The sequence below is a fragment of the Corvus moneduloides genome, chromosome 1 (genome assembly GCF_009650955.1).
Source record: "Corvus moneduloides isolate bCorMon1 chromosome 1, bCorMon1.pri, whole genome shotgun sequence".
NCBI lineage: Eukaryota > Metazoa > Chordata > Aves > Passeriformes > Corvidae > Corvus > Corvus moneduloides.
Window position 1 is genome coordinate 88,925,798 of NC_045476.1, and position 18,022 is coordinate 88,943,819.

General features: G+C 39.2%; 1 protein-coding gene across 1 annotated transcript in view; it reads left to right on the forward strand.

Moving 5' to 3' along the window:
• Nucleotides 1-18,022, forward strand: part of LOC116442772 (catenin delta-2-like) — a 307,484-nt gene that overhangs the window by 189,240 nt on the left and 100,222 nt on the right. The window contains 1 exon segment of the mRNA XM_032106243.1: nucleotides 15,319-15,436. Within this exon segment, the coding sequence (XP_031962134.1) occupies nucleotides 15,319-15,436 (118 nt within the window).

Below are 18,022 nucleotides of genomic sequence, written 5' to 3' on the forward strand. Positions count from 1 at the left end.
AAAGGAGTTCAATTACAGATACAGAGGCCAACTTAATTGAGGTGAGTTTTCAGTGCTTGGCTTTGTGCTGTTCTGTAAAGCATGTTACAACAATGAACTGATTAGCAATTGCAAGTATGATTACTTTCAAATGTCAGCCAAACAGCTCGAGAAAGATTTGTATTTGAAAATCTCTTTTCAGTCGTGTAGGCTAATAAGTGTTAATTTGGGTTCTCTTAATAAGTAAATAAGTGGTATTTTGATGGTGCTTTAAATTTAAATGCATAGTTACAATATATGACATTTTTAATTTGATGTTTATTTAAATAGACAATTTCAGAATCGCAACTGCAAGCTGCTTTACGTTATTCTTTACATCAAGATGAAATTGCAGTTAGAGAAAGAGTAGTGACCATTACATGCGCAGTGTCTTGCCATTTGTAAGTCTCTAAATTCAGTTAAATCCCCTTGAAATGGCAATCAAACTTTAAAATTCTATGCAAAATACTAATACTACAATTTTTGAAGAACTGGACATAGAGGATGCACAGTACATTATTTTGTTAATCAGTTTACCTAACTAATACAACTTTGAAACGTTTAGGTCTTATTTTTCAATCTCATTGATACCTCCATATTCTTCTCTGAACTTGTATACTGAAATGCTTCCAGAACTCTCTGCTGTTTGTTCAGAGTGACTTCACCATTGGTCTAAATAAATAAAGACGGTTGCACTTAATCTTTAAAGTAGTTTGAGAGTTTATGCTTATTTTTGCTTGTTACTGCTGTTCTTTCTGGTATTATAGTAGTGATCAACTTCTCTGGCACTGCATTTTTTTTTGGCTGTCACATTTTGTTCAGTTAACAGGGCAGATTTGCAAATCAAGCTGAGAGCCTAGCAGACTGCCTGAATCTTCTGGGGCAAGTTATAGTGCCACTTTTCAAGTGGAGTTTGGGTTATAAATGTGTAAATTGAAGACCTAAGTGGTACAACTTCTATTTGGGGAAAGAAGGCAGGAGGCATATTGATAGCCATGACATGGTTCCTGTGAGAGGCTATAACAGATAGCAAAGACAGGTGTATGAGGCTGTGCTGCCTCAATTATAAATGTTTTAACTGCTCAGTTTGATAAGGCATGTTTTGAGAAAAGATTTCATGGTGTGGATTGAATTTCAGGCATTCGCCTACATGCATGTGAGTGGCTTTGGCTGCAGCCATCACAGCAGTACCACTGCCCAGCAGACACAGTATGTGGAGCAGCCCAGCACATCCACAAAAAGTGTGGGAAAACACTGAAGTTCACATTTTCCATCTGCCAGGATTCTGCTTTCCATGGAGATTCTCAAGAGAGCAGGTGACATGGATGACGGTGGTGTTGTGTGGCTTAACGTGATGCTGAAGGCAACATTTTAGGTAAAATGGTGAGGCAAGAGTGAGGATGTGTTTGGTGAGAAGCAGGCAGATTAAGCAGATTAAATTGAAGCTGGGTGTGACACTTGTCTGTTGTAACCAAGAGTTTTGTCTTAGGAACTTGTCTACACTGTGGAATAGCAGAAAGCGAAGAACTGCAGAATAGTTGTTTCTTGGTAATTCTCCCAGTGAATACTCTCAAGGTAGATCCTGTATCTCCAGAGGAAGGTAGTGCAGGACAAATACTGCATATGGAACGCAAATAACTTTTCCAAAGCTTCCTCCGGTAGAAGAGTTCACATTGTGCCTGAATGCTCCTGGAGTGTTTGGTGGCACCCATTGGTGCTGTTGGGTATTTCTGGAGTGCAGGTGTGTAGTTCTTCCTTTCCTCTAAACCCTGGTGTGGTTTTGTACAGCTGAGAAGTTCCCAGAGCTGTGTTCAGAGACACATTTACCTGCTGCCAGAGTCCGAGGATACAGGGAGTGGTGCTTGTGCCTGGCAAAGCCCAATCATTGTCTGATTCTGATTGCAGTAGGGAAGAGAGGATGAGCCCCAGCTGAGGCCCCTCCAATACCTCTGCCTCACATGGCAGATGAGTAATTGGCTGGATGGATGCAGACAGAGAGTTGTGGTCCATGGGTTTATCTCCAGGGGAGGCTGATGATGAGTGATGCCCCTCAAGGCTCTGTCTTGAGTCTGGTGCTCTTTAACATCAGTGATTAAGTGCACCCTCAGTAACTTTGCAGATAACATGAAGCTGAGCAGTGCAGTTCACACAACAGAAGGAAAGGACATGAGGAGTGGGCCCATGAGAACCTCATGAAGTTCAACAAGTCAAAGTGCAAGGTGCCACACCTCGGTCAGGGCAATCCCAGACATGAGTGCAGACTGGGACAAGTCATTGAGCAGCCCTGCCAAGAAACACTTGGGAGGTCTGGTGGATGAAAAGCTGGACATGAGCCAACAGTGTGTGCTTACAGCCTAGAAGGTCAGTGGTATCTTGGGCTGCATCAAAAGCAGCGTGGCCAGGAGGTGGCTGTCCCTCATTACTCTACTCTCCTGAGACAACAACTGGAGTGCTGCATCCAGCTCTGGGGCCCCCAACATCAGAAGGTCATGGGCCTGCTGGAGCGGGTCCAGAGGAGGGTCATGGAGACAATCTGCTCTGGGCAGAAAGATAACTCAAGCATAAGGAACTGTAACATTGCAATACTCGATTCATACACTTAACTATCTTGATGGAGCGTCACTTTAGCAGAGCCACCTGCTAAGAAAGGAAAAAAATGCTCTAGTATTTGTTATTAGCATATTTATTTCAGCAAGGTTTGGCAGTGGAAATCTTCTCTGAGCTGGGAAATAAGCGCTGAGCTTCCTAAAGTTGTATTAAATAATTTGCAGTCTTTATACCTAATATAGGAAATTTTACTGTAATTCAGCGGATTGTGTTTGTACTGTTTCAGAGGAAGCTATGTTTTTGAGTAACTGACAATTAACTGAGAATGGTAAAATAATAATTACAAAATTAGAATGGGTGTTTATTCATAGAAGAACAGACACCTTTATAAGCTGTAATTATCTTTTTGCTAATTTTGTCTGACTGGCAAACAAAGCATACAAAGGATGATTCTTTTCCCAGGCATAGCACCACTGTAGACAAAGCACTGTTAAAGGTGAGGTTTGTTGTAAAAGCAGGTCACGTGGCAGTAAATACTGATGGTGCTGAGTATCTCTTGTTCAGGGAATTCTTACCTGCCAACTGAAGAGTAAAAACAACTGCAGAAATTCCCCAGTGTAGGAATAATTAACTAGAGACTGAGGCTGAAGTTTGCCACAGCATCAGTAACTTTGTACTTGAAACCAGCTCTCAACCTTTTCTGGTTGTTCAGTTTTTGTAATCTTTCCCCCACTCTTTTTTTATTGTTGGTGAATTGTGGGTTTGTAGAACACAATACACTCTGTCTCATGGCCCAAGAAACCTGTACTAAAGCTCCTGCGTAAGGTGAAACTTGATGGAAATAGGATGCACAAAGGTGATAATGAGATGAAGACAATGATTCTGCAGAAAACTTTACTCCATCAGATACACACAGCCCCTGCAAACCATATTTTTGGGGGAGAGGAAGGGTTGAGGTGAGGTGAGGTGTCCTCTTCTTTCATGGCACACAAGTGTTGTGTTGCAATTTATAGGAAGAATCAGGATGAGGCAAATACAGTAATGTGTTAATTGCATTTCTTTGCAGGTGAGTGAGTGAAATATCTGAAGCATAATAGTACATTTCAAGAAAATAACAAAGTAGAGTCTGCTACTCAGGCAAGAGTTTCACAAGCATTTTAAGGCCCAATAAAAAGTTTGAATTTGGCATTTAGTTTAACAGGAATGAGTTAATTTATTCAAAGGGTATGTGTTAAAAGGGAAAAATTAAATTGCTGACAGTAAGTAATATCTGCCTCCTGAGCAGTTCCTGTGACATAGAAGAGAGCCAGGCATCAAAACAGGGCAGTGTAGGGTTTTGTAAGAAATTTGTTCTGGCAGAAGATCCAGGTTGTCAGACACCATCCCTGGGGTATCAGCCAAAGGGGTAGAGAGCATAGACAGCGGTGCTCGTAGCAGTGTTTGTTCATCGTCCTGTATGGCATGGACTAGGTGGGGATAAGTAGGGTTGTGGTAGAGTGATTCCCTTCTTTTTTTACAGGTTATTTCAAGCAGCAGTGATGCACAATGACTCACTAGGCTGAAGGGCACACTAGAGGGTCAGTTCTTTCATCATCCCTCAGTGTGCACATAAAGCCGTTCAGAGATAGGATGATGTGACATAATCTGAGGTAGGATGCTCACTGGCAATTTCAGGTTAACCATCATGAAAATAGAACACGAACATACATATTTATTTCTTATGCTGAAGGCACATTTGGACAAAGCATAAGAATTGTAATTTATTATGCATCACTTTTTTTTTTTTTTTATGATTAGGCAATTTATGATAATGAGATTTTTTTACAGGTATTTAGCTCAAAAAATCATAACACCATGAGATGCTGTTACTGGAAAGCAGCATAGACGCCTTGATGTTTTTAATGAAGTTAGAGTATAAAAAAGAGAAAATTGAGGGTAGAGATTGTTCTAGAAATAATAAAATGCAATTTCACAGGAGCAGTATCATTTAATGAATTATGTGACTAGAAAGAAATAATATGAACAAATAATAAATTAATTTTGAGATGCCTAACTGAAAATTGGGAAGGAGGAGCTGGTAATAGGGCATACAGATTATGACAGTAAAAGAATCTTACATACTGGTAACTAGTTTATACAAGGAACAGGGAGAAATTACAAATAAGCTGCGTTTCTAAAGATTTTTAGTTTTGGTAGGGGAGAAAGATGCCTCTCAGATTTGGAGAGAGACTCCAGCTGGAGAAATGTCCATAGCAGTCAATTCACTGAGAACATGGGCACTCACACAGCTGAAAAGCATTTGCCTTCTACTTTGCTGTGCTGTAACTTAATTCGTTTTAGTCAGAGCAGTGTTTCATACTTCTGATACTCTAATGCGTGTTCTGCTTTGTGACTTCTTATCCTCTGTATTAAAATTTCTAAGTAGCTGATCAAAAAGAGATGAAGCTAATAATCTAATGAACTGATTGGTGTTGTAATTAATTGTGCTCATCTGATTAGTCAACAACCAAAGCTGATTTACCCTCCTTTCTTCTCAAGGCACTGCACTGATAATGGTTTTTCAAGACTGCAAAATAGATGCAGGAAGGCACTTGAAACTCAGATGTGGCACGGAGATTGCTTTGTAGGTTAAGGGAATCATCTTACTTGAGCAATCATGATCCTATTTGTTTGTTCCTCCAGGTTGATAGGATTGGTTATTGCTTATGTTTTTTCTGGAACCTAATCTTTATTCATAGGATTTTTAGACCGGTAACTTTGCTAAATGTAGCTATTTACATTGTTTATGGTCTGATTTTTGTGATTATCTTTTTCACTGAGTTCTAAAACCAAAGCAAGGGAACGGTGTAACTTTCCAATACTTTCAGTTATAAGACCTGAGAAGAGGTGCATTACTGATAATGCTTTTAAATGTTTCAAACTTAAAGGCACAGGCAAACAGACTTATTGAGCTTAAGTGTCCGCCAAAGTATAAGAAAGGAATATGCAATATGTTATAATACCTCATCCAAAACTTTTAGTTCTGGTTTAGTAACAACAATGTCAACTTAAAAATCAGCATATCAAATGGAGAAGTGAAAGTCAGAGTATAAAAAGTAGAATCTTATGTCAAAATGGAGTCCAAAATTAATCTCTAATGTCATTATTTATTCTTGTATTTATAAAACTATATATTTATAAAACTATAAAACAGCTGAACTGTCATCTAGCCCAAGTAGAATGCTTGTTTAACAGAGTGAGAAACCAAAATGACAGTGTCATGATATCCCATCCCAAGGTTTAAACTAGTTTTTCCTCATACAGATGCTCTCCTGAGTTAATATGTCTGAAATAATCTCTATTTCTCTTTTTCTTGTTTTTTTTTTTTTTCAAGATGTAGCTTTTGTGTTTACCTAGAAACACTTGCCATTCACATCCCTACATCTTCAAACTAGGAGAACTCATTCCAGCTTCCCATCCTTTCAAAGTGTCCATTTATTTGGAAATGTAATGTAAAATTACTGGATTTATACCTGAATCACAGATGTGTCTTCTTGCATCGTGTTGTAAGAGTTTGACAGTTGTGGCACTTGGCTTTTTACTGCGTGAGTTTTGTTGCTCTTAAACTGAATTTGTGTGGCAAATGGGTCTATTTGGCATATGGACTTTTTCCATGTAACAGGCTATTCACTGGATATTTAAATGGCCTGTTTTTTTCTGGGAAATTAACTAATTTCTAACTGTTCCATTTGTGTGTATGAGCCACAAAGGAGAGCAAGATAGGACCTACAATTTACTCATTAAAGCACTTTTTTCTTTTATAATTGTCAGTTAAGAGAATTTATGGACAACAGGACTCACTGGAATGCAAGACACTCAGATGACTGAGAAAGTTTTAATGCAGATACATGGCTTCAAATCACTTCCTTTTTTGCTTCTGTGGGGTAGCACAATGACATTCTTTGCACAAAGACTTCTGGGCATGCTGGAGACCCAAAGCTAAGTGCCTTATTAAAATGGAGCAGAGGATGGCTTCAGAGGGTACCAGCTCTCAGGAATTCTTGAGTCCGTAATTACTTGAGAGAGGGGAGAAAGGATGCACAAACTAGTCCTTTAAAAAGGCAAGATATTTAACAAATAAACTTAAAAAAAACACAACCCAAAGTCTGTTTTTTGTAGCTTTTGCTCTTAGGTTTGGGGGTTTTTTCTGATTCCAGAAACAATACTTTTGAAACATTTTCATAGATATTTTTGTTGTTGTTTTTGTTGTTGTTTAGGAGTTTTATTAAATAAGCAAACTGGTCTGTTAGGAAAAGCATCATGCTTATATTTTTAATTAACTTAATTTTATGTGATGGTCTGGTACTTTCCTATTACTATACAAAAATATGTCTTCTGTAGCTAGAACATGCCTGCTAGTACTAAGCAATTTCAGGTAAAACCTGGCAGCAGGTCAGGAATGTATTTTGGCCCCATGTTGGATTCTGAAGTTGCACTTTTATCGTGACCAACTCAGGCACTGAAATATTTTTGAGCGTATAGAAAAGAGGCCTGTGTGTATTCCTGAAAAGCACATGAGCTACACTGGGATTAAGTCAAGGGGAAAGAACTGTCAAAACTAAGACATTTCATTTTCATTTGTTAGTACTAGTTGTTCTTAAGATAAAAAAAAAGGTCAAATACAAGGACATCAAAGGATGGCAAGAATTTTCACACACTATGAGAAGTTGGCTAAATTCCTTTTCCAAGTTTCAGGTGTGAATGAAAATCCTTTTCCGCAGCTGTTGTGTATGTTACAATTTTGACTGAAGGAGAGGGATTTTTCTTTACAGCTAAAATTATATTAGAGAAATAACATTCAAACAATTTTATAAAGGGATCTCATCAATGTAAGACATGCTGGTACACTCAGAATAATATTTTAAACACAGTAAATTACTGCCTTTTACACATAGTACACATGCTTACTCCGAACTCTAAAGCATTTTGTCTGCTTCTTTTCAATTGTTCTTAAGAATACAGTTGTAATGCCAAGTTTTTCCTGAGAATATAGCCTACAAAAAATAAAAGAGGGAATATTTTTATTCTTATGGAAGTATATTTGCTAGGGCAGCTCATGCAAATCGAAGACTTTCTCACAGACCTAAACAGGACAAATACAGGATTCATCTTTTAGTGGAGAAGAAAAGTAGACATAGAAATTATGTACAAATAACCTGAATTTTAATACTTTAGAAATAGCTTGAATGGTTAATGTAGAGGAAGGCAATTAAGAACATCAAAACAGACCAATTTATAAGCATTTGAAGAAAAAAACCTGATAAATAATAGAATGAGGTTAATTGAAAACCATTAATGTCTGGTCAGTTTTGTTCTGAATAAGAGAACAAGCTGAACAGAAAAATAAAAAAAGAGAGGCTGCTTTCCAATGCTGAAGCATCTGACACAGTATTTTTGAGTTCTCCCAGTGACCAGAGTAGATACCAGGGAAGATGGTAACAGTTCCTCAGGGCATGCTGCTCCTGGCCACATAGGTGTTTCACTGGGTGCTGGCATGGGGAAGTGATCCTGCATTTGGCAACCTCAGTGCCATCCTTCTCCACAAATTTGTCCTGTTGCTCTTCAGTCCATGCAAGGAGTAAGAGCTGCAGAGTCCTCTGGACAGAGGTTCTGTAGGACAGAAGGTCCTGAGCTAATGCTGGTATTTAATGCTGGATCATCAAAAGCTTATGCTTTAATTAAATTCTTGCAGTCTTTAACATATATAGAGCTCCATTTAGCAACATTGCAATTGTAAATGGAGAAAAGTGTCTTGATGTTGACATATTTAAAGTATTCCCATTATGACCTTCAGAGTCTGTACCACAGCAGGTCTTCCCAAGGGCAGTAAGTGACACAGTATTTCAGCTCTTACTGAATGAACAGGTAGTGCATTAAAAGCTGTATAAACAGCTGAGCATTAAGGAGTACAGTGATATCTATAAAGCAAATACTATGTGCCAGAGAAATTAAATATCAAAACAGAAATTTGATGCAGGTGGGATTTTTTTTAATGCCATAGTTTAAAACATTTCCTGAATACACTATGTGTAATTCTGTGTATTATAGTTAAATAGAATTGCACTTCAAATGAAAACACGTCAGAAGGGGAGAGGGGTACTTAGAAATACTTCCTGTTTTTTTCAGATGAGGCTATGGTTGATTATACCATGAACTGTATCAAAATTGTTTATGCCAGAAAATTTGGGGTGGGTTTGGGGCTTTTTTAGGGAGACAATTTCTTTTAAGATGTGTGTTGCAGTTCATGTGCTTTCCCATCATGTATCTCTCAAAAGTATCAAAATAGCAAAAAACGACATTAGGAGTAAATTGCTTCACAAGTCACGCAGAGCAGTCATTAAAAACAATGCATTTAGCCTTAGCACTGGACGTGCAGAAGCACAGCAGGAAAAGGCACCTGTTGAGTGCTTGCCTTGGTAGGCTAATTGCACTGATGTTTTGAAGACAAAAGGGACTGCTGAATAATCAAAGCTAAATCACATTGTCATAGCCTTTGATAGAAAGGTTAATAACCAAGACTGTATCCACATTAGACTGTCAGATGTTTGTCTAATTGTAAGGTATTCTTTTAAAGTGAAAGTAATACCTGGGAGAGAAAGGCCTCTCTTTGGCCAAATTCCTTGTTGATATAAAATGTCTTGCTTCCTTAGCTACAGTTGAGGTATTCTAATTAATAAGAGACAATTTTCCCCCAAACCTATGTTATTCTTAATCCACATGCAGGATTGCTGAATTCTGAAAACCACCTTATAGATAAAGAAGGCTATAATTGGTGCTAAGAATATTTAGCAAGAAGAAATCTTGCTGATTTTGGTGATACTGCACTGAACTGTCATTCAAATCAGGACAAGTTAAAGGGAGATCTGTGGCAGTGACTGAAAAATCTATTTTAATTTATTTTTACTTCAAACAATAAGCTGATTTTGTAGTCACTGAAAACATAACACTTAGAAACTCTTAACGATGAAGAATGAACCATCTTGTGTTTTCTTAGGTTTTGTCTCACTGCCTTGTTTGAATTTCTATTTTGTCTGAGAAATAGCTAGTCTTATCAGCTAGTTTAGTTTTCAGCAGGAAGAGATGATTAAAAAAAGTCTTAGTGTACAAATGATGATAAAAAATCAGAATTTCATAGTAACCAGAACTACTACAGCTAACCTATTTATTCCATGTCAAAGGCTGCACTGAATACTTACAGATAAGCCAATAAAAACTAGTAAAAAAGTTTACTGTAGGAAGTTTAAGTTTACTATAAAAAGCCCCAACCGATTGTATGGTTGTATAGGGACTGATGATCACACTGAGCATCCTTGATGGATACATGCACAGTGCTGGTTGCTTCATTTTGCTGTCTGTGTCACAGAGACACAGGCAGAGAGCCTGAATGCTGACAGAATCAGCTGGGAGTGCACAGAAAAAGCAGCATCTCTTAGGGGATCATCTTTTACATTGCAGACCAGCTCAGAGGATCGTCACCACAGCACCCTCTGATGGGACTGGGGATGCCAGCTTGCCCCCGAGACAAGGCTTGGTCCCTGAAGGAGAAATGATCAGTCAATCAGGCAGAAATAGAAATAGGCAGCGTATAAAAGAGCACATCTAGAGGAGGCCAGTGTCAGGGTGGGGTTTTGTTTGTTTGGGTTTTTAATCTGTATGTTTTGAAGAAGAGTATTTAGTGTGCCAGTTGTAACTCAGTTACTCAGTATTCTGAGGGCTTTTCCCTTGCTAGGTATCCTCAGGAAACATAATCATCGTTGCTATAACATTAATGGGGTTGGTGTAGTTCTTGATTTATGTAAACCTTTCCCTCTTGCTGTGAAAAATCTCTTTTTGGTGGCTATTGTAACATGTAGAAGGATGAAAAAGATTGAAGGTGTTAGGATTAGTCCCTCTTACACAAAACTTCTTGGAATGACAATATATATGGAAGGCCCCTGAAATTTCATGCTGAAGATAACTTTTGCATTCCACCTAATTTAGGATATTATCCTTCCTGTGTCTGTCCTCTCTTAGATCATGCCATAGCAAAAATATTACATATACTAGATATTAAACATATGCTTTCTCTTCTTATCGTGGGGCTTTGAGGAATACCTGTCTCAATTTCACCTTTGCTAAATGCATATTATTCATTCTCCATCATTGTCCTGCATGACTGCAATGAGATCTGCAATCTGCAGACCTGTAGCTGCTACAGGAAAGGTCCAACTACTTGGTGTGACCTGAGCATGCTTAGGGAGGGCAGGTGCAGACGCTTTAGTTCTGTCTTTGAGATGGGTAAAACTGCCACTGGGAGTAATGTCAACAGCTTCCCATATCCAGAGGTCATATCTCAGCACACTGGCTTTTTGGATGATCTTTCCATAGAAATCAATGTCCCTCCCCTGTATAAGGCAGATGAATTTCATTACCCTAGAATCATGAGGACATTGCTCTGAACATCCCACAGTTTATATGAGTTTATGGAAAATGACCCTAAAGCAGAAAGAAATTACTTGGCACCACCTATCTTGCCCTACCTCAAAGCCTAACAATTGCAGTGAATAACTAATACAAGTGCCGGGGCTGACAAGAGCCAGGTATGTGTTGCACAGTGCACTCCTTTATACCACACCCTTCGTGACCCTAGAGCCTCGGATTGACACGCCCAGGGTGTGGAGAATCATGCCTGCTGTTAGTTATCAGGTAATATGATAGTTAGCCATTTTCCCATGAAACTGAAGCTGGATTATTTCAGTTCTCTTCCCATTCCTAGGTAATTAGCAAATTTGGTCTGCTGTTTGTTCAGAAAAGCAGTTTGATGAACCGTGGGTCTGAGGTCTTGCCCTGACTATCTGTTCCTAGTGTTTCTCTCTTGAGAAAAAACTGTTTACATTACCTGGGGTTTAGAGCTCTAAGTGGGACCTTCTGACTAAACTGAGAGTTATTCTTTAGCACCCTGTATTCTTGGTATTCCTGCATGACTGGATTCTATCTGAAATTCATTTTACTGGTTTATGGCAAGCTGAAGGACTCCTTGCCCTATTAGGTTCAAAATGACAGCCTATGGCTCACATATACCATGAGCAGAGTTTACACAAAGAATCAAAGTATACAGGGTGATCAAGCTGGGCTGCATTTACAACGGAAAAGTATTTTTTCCCTGAAGACTTGTGCATCGTATCTCCACATCCTTTAAAACATCCAGAAAACATGGTTTCACCTGTTTGGAAAATGACACAGGAGAAATAGCACTGACTTAGTGGGACATCTTGCCAACAGTAGATACTACTAATGCTCCAATTTAACATCTGCACGGTGACCTGTAAGTTCACAAATGACAAATCATGTCTTACTCGCTGTCACACTGACAGATACAGCATGTTCCAGTTAACAGTGAGAAATAAAATTAACATGGCAGTGTGTTTTCTTTGGCAGCTCATGCAATCTGGAACTTGCTTCCCTTTTGCAGAACATGGTGATCTTAGAGACCCTCTGTGAATGATCTCAGTTAACATCGAGTACTTCAGTAGAGGTGACATGAGACTGCTAGATAACGGGATTTATTTCTTTTTAAATATTCAACTGATTATTTCTGACAAAATGTTGATGCAAGGTTTGGATTTGTCTTGGTTTTTAAGCTATTTCCCATGTAAATATTTGCACCATGTCTTCAGGAGGGCTGTAGTAGCTACAAGTCAGTGCAGAAAGTGAACAGCGACTTTTGTAAGAGAAGGAAAGGCAGTTATGGGAATTCAGAATATCCAGCTCTTGATTACAGGAGCAACTGGAGCATAATGGGGATGGATGATAAATAGAAGAACCCAACTCGACAGCTCCTCCACACAGAGCAAGGAAATGCATTGTCTGTGCAGGATGTGCCCCTGGTGTGTCTGTATTGCTTTGTGTAAAGGCCTCATATTCTTTGTTTGCTGGAAGTGAACAAGGCAGACAGCCTACAGCTCAGGGACTATAAGGTTGTCTACATTGCTGTCTTGGTGAGGAGGAGTTTCTGATGAACTTGGAGAGGAACTGAGAGGCTGACAGTCTCTGCAGGCTGTGGACAGTCAAGGTGATGTGCATTTGGCCATGACAGAGAGAAGGAAAAATCACCTCAATAAGATCAGGAAGAATATTTCTCTCTGTTTCTACTGGTGTCTAAATCAGTCTATTTTGAAAGCTTGCACTCAGTATATGTAAGTGCAGAAAGTAAAGAAGCCTGGACACATTATTTTAGTACAGACTGTAAGATCTATCTCTGTTTAAAAGGATTCAGGAATATTTCAGCTTTTTTTTTTCATAGTGGTGCAAAGAAAGGTGCAAAGCTGTGCTGAGAACTCTTTCTCAGCATCGTCCTAGTATAATTTGTGCGGTTACTCTTGTAGGGCTGGCTATAACTCTCTTTCTTCATCACAGAGTCATAGGATCATAAAATGGCTTGGGTTGGAAGGCATCTTAAAGACTATTGAATTTTAACACCCTACCATGGAAAACACCACCTTTCACTAGACCAGGTTGCTCAAAGTCCCCTCCAGCCTGGCCTTGAACACTACCAGGGAATGGGACATCCACAACTTCTTTGGGTAACCTGTACCAGTGCCTCAACAGCCTCTCTCTAAGTATATTTATCTGCCTACTTCTGTCTTTATCTTTCTGGAGAGTAAGAGAATGAAATTTCAGATAGAAGTCAAATAATGGTTCTTATCCTCACTGTATACCCCACAATGCACTTTTCCAGTCCATGATTCTGCTTTTCCTACATGTTCTGCCCTTTTGGAATTTTAGTGGAGCTGTTCCCTTTAAAAGGGAATAGTCTAGTCTACTTTAGGTGGAGTCTCCAGCCCTGCAAGTATAGGGCACATGCACTGTTTGGGGAAAACCATGCTCTGTATTTTTACCTTCTTATTTCTGTCAGACAAAGGTAAGTCAGAAGTTTCCATCACTTCAAAGGGAGAGAATTTTTCCAGTTGATATTTCCCAGACCCTACTTCCTAGATGACAGAAGAAGGTTTCCTCTTTCTGGAACTGGAGGAAAATCCCTCACCTGCTGATCCCATAGCAGCAGAGAGATAGAGGAAGAGGCATGGAGTTCAGGGACCGGAGGAACCGGACAACACAAAACTTGCAAGCTGTTATGAAGGGCAGACTTCAGATGTGTGATGTGGCAAAATGTGAGAGGTCTCAAGAAGAGTGAATTTGTTTGCTGGAGAGATACAAGAATTCATTCCAGTGCTCCTGGGCTGTATGTTTTCTGTCAAGTTGTCTGCTGAGGTGAAGGGAACAGTATTGAATTATTTGGGTCAGTTTGTGTGTGGGAGAGCAGCACTAATTAGGACTGTGCAGGGATGCAAGTATAGATGGTAAATCATGTATGTTTAGTGGGTAGAGTCAATTAGGAGCCTGCATTGGAGGGGCTGGGGGATTGTACAGTTATAAGACTCTTTGTTGCTTTGGGGGAATGGAAATGCTTTTTTTTTTTAGATAATAAGGAGGCAGAATAGGATGAAGTAGGTGGAGCAGAGAAAGAATTGAAAGGAAACCTATCCCTCTCATCTTCCTCCATCTGAAATTCGTTCCACCCCCCCCCCACCCCTCTCCCAGATTCCTGTTCTTTTTCCATCTTTAATGCAATGGTCATTGAAAATGGCATAAAAGATAGAAAGTGCCTTGCCTTCTTCCAAAATTCAAGGGCCAGTGTCCTCCCTTCCATTTCCACACATTGGTATTAGATACATCGGTCTTGGTGTGTGTGTTCTTTTACGTTCTTTCTTTGTATAAACTTTACTAGTGGGGAAAGAAGAGCTACAGGTGAGCCACCTCAGCAAAGGGTTGTCTTCCCCTACTGAAGGAGGCTATGTGAAAAGTTTTATCCCATTCTTGAGATTGCTAATTCACCCATTTCCAAATCAAATTTGAATGCAGTTTTTCCCTGGGAGAATCGATATTAGCAAATATAGATTGTTTGTATATGCTCATTCATACATATTTGTTTCTTTGTGTATCAATACTTGGAACTTTATGACACATTGTGTTATGCAGTAAATTTTGGTTTAATTTGATTTATATAAATGTGTTCAGAAGGCCCTCTGGCCCCGTCTAAGGACCACAAGTATTACAATATTATTAGAGTAATCCGAGGCCTTAAGTTTTGCAATGTAAAAGAACTTATAACTACATAAAGAGAAGATTGGGGCATTAATGTTCCCTCAAAATGAAAGAGAAAAGGAAACATGTAAAATGAGAAGCAAGCAACAGCAGGTGTTTTATATTATGCTTTGATAATATTTTTCTCTCAGGTCAGGAGCTCTGACTACTGGGCTCTTCAATTCCTAAGAGATATATTTGGCAAAACCTCTAGACTTTTTAAATCCTGATTTGTATGCACATATGTACATTTTAAAAATGCTTTCAAGAAAGAAAGGAAGGAAGGAAGGAAGGAAGGATTATCAGCCCTTCTCCAAATTTTAGTGGGCCATGAGTCTCCCCATGCAGGTGGGCGCATGCTGCTTGGCCGCTCAGCCCCATCCTGTGGAGGACCTGGTGTCTTCCATTTGTTTCCCTTTGCGTTACATTTCCTGAGCTCATTTGCAGCTGTCTCCATTATTCACAGCTCTGAACTGATGAAAGGAGGAAAGGAAACATGTGCTTTATCTGTGTGTGAACTGTGAGAATTGTTTCAGGAGGGGCAGTGGGCAGGGAGCTGTGGAGATAGTGACCCTTGCTGTTGCCTTGCAGGAATGTCAGCTCTGCTGGAGAGGAGGCCCGCAGAAGAATGAGGGAGTGTGATGGCCTGACAGATGCATTGCTGTATGTGATCCAGTCTGCTCTGGGGAGCAGTGAAATTGATAGTAAGGTTTGTCATCTTTGTCTTTTCAGCTGCAAATCCAGGTATTCAGGGTATATGGGGACTATAAAGAGACAGTTCTTTCGTGATTTTTTTTTTTTTTAATGAATTGTGAGGAATGTCTTAGCAAAGCATAATTTAGCCCATCTTTTCCCTTTTTTTCTGCTGAGCTGTTTATTTTAGTGTGCTAAGCATTGTAGTTGTGTCTACGTATGTAGTGTGCACAGGTAAGCATGTCATCCTCTCAATTGAATCATTGAAGTAGAAAATATGATACTGATTTAAGAAGAGCAAGTATCATACTCCATGTAAAGTTCCTTACATTGCTCTGCCAGTTTTACCTTAAAATTGATTTTCAGTACCCAGTAGGAGAGCTAATAAGAGTGAGGTAGGCTTAGAAGGCAAACAAGCAAAAAAAAATTGGGCAATTAATAGGCAGTTTTGCAGTAAAACCAACATTATTTCTTCTTTGAAGAGGATCAATGAATGCTTTCAATAACAACTGTGTTAAGATGCCTCATTATGTCAACTTTACTTCTCTTAAAATACTGGGATATGAACAAGCTTCTACAGAGGTTAAAGGCACTCCCTAATTAAAAAGACTCCAAGCATTTACAAATTGAAGATTTGTAATGCATTAAAGTATTCCAGAGAAGAAGAAAAAGGCCAGTTTCTTTTGCTTTCAGTATACAGTGCTAAATTAATTATAGTTGCTGCTCTAGGGCAACCTTGGTCCATTTGCTCCAGGAGAGCAGCCTTTTATGCAGCAAGGTTTTAAAGCCCACTGGGTTTGTATTTCCAAATAATACTTCACAGAATTGTCCGTGGACCCCCATGGGTTTATAGATTTGAGAGGAATAATCTCCAGGAGTCTCTGTTCACTACCTGAATCAAATAGGTGAAATTTGCCTGGGAATTCAGGGGATGGAAAGAGGAATTAAGAGAGGTTCATAGCATGAGGTGCAGGGCTAACAGCATGGCTTTGTCTTTTTTAAAAAGAAACCAAAAAAGAAAAAAAAACAGAAAAAACTCAAAACACTCCAAAAAATCCCACAACCTATTAGCCTGTAATCAATTTTCCATTAATAGAAGTTTAGTAGAGAGATGCTCAGAGGACACCCACCACAAGGCAGGCACCCACCTGGCAGCAGGGTTTGGGCAAACTTGGCTGTTGCCAGCCCCCACTACCCCACCCAGACACATTCTGCACAGCAGCCCCCAAACACAGGGGTGGTTTTGACTTCATTAGCTTCAGAGTACGTTAAAAATAGCTAGAGTAGAAAAACTAGTGAACTTGTACTTAGCCCCCTTATGATGAAACTGAAAATAGCATAAGGAATACAAGGATCCTCGAAAGTCAAGGAGGAGTGAAGTCTGTCCAGCTGTGTGGTTAGAACAAGCTTTCTTGGTTTGTAGGAGTTCACCTTAGCAGAGAAGGTGTTGGTTGCATTTGAGCCTTGGAAGTTTGCTTATCAGTTTTTAGTTTAAGGTAACATTGTCCTTGTGATGGACTCAGCTTATGTTTTCCACAAAATGAGAATTTTAAATGCAAAAACTATGATTTGTGAAAAAGAAAATTAAAGTTTAGCATCCTAATCAACGAATAGAAATCTTCAACTTCAGCATACTATATCAAAAGTGAATAAAATTCATGTACAATAATGTTAAAAAAAAAACCAAAGAGGCAGCAAATTTTAAAAAATACTTATGGTCACTTTAATGTTTGCAAAGCTTTTGGCTATGAAAGGTGCACTAAGAGCACTTTCTAGACACAGACACATGCATATGTATTTCTACATGTGTTTATATATTTGGCAGAAATTTCAAATTAGTACAAGTGTATTGCAAAATTGTGACATTTCATCTATGTTAAAAAACAGTAAATAAATATTCCCATGTCGATTAATCTGAGTTTGAGACCTCCTCTGGAACTTTGTGTCATCACAAAAAACATGTGCTGAATGCTTACCTGGCAGAAGCTCCTGCAGTACATGAAAGTAAACGAAGCCCCATCTGTTTGCCTCACTGGTGAATATGGCAGAATACGACAGAGCTGAAAGCCTCGCAGTCATTCCATTCTGGGTTAATGGAGCAAAAGAGCTGGGATGTAGTGGCCATTGCTTTTTGTCTCCATGGAGCATTAGAAACAGTTGAAATAAATATACATAGATAGAGAATGGCTTTTTTAACCATGCTTTCCTTGTGTGCAGAAAATTAAGCTCATATCCTTCTTATTAGGGATAATCAAACCAAATTGAGCCAACTAAATGAGTAGGTTTCATGTCTAAACTGAACTTCTTTTAGACTTGCAGAAATTAGGTTGAATTGCAAGTGAATTTGTCTCCACTGGGTCTCATCCATTTGTGGGTTCCTGCTTGCATCTTCTGCAGAAGGCACAGCCTATTAGGGGGATAAATGGATGAAAGGGAAGGGCTGCACGCAAGGTATCTGTCTGCAGCCTGGCTAGAAACAGTAAAAGCAGCAAGACATATTTCTAGTCTGGGACTGGAGAAACATCATCTGTTCATGCTACAAGTACTTGTGAAATGGAACTCAGATCCCAATTTTATGGTAATTTACATAGAATTTTTGCCA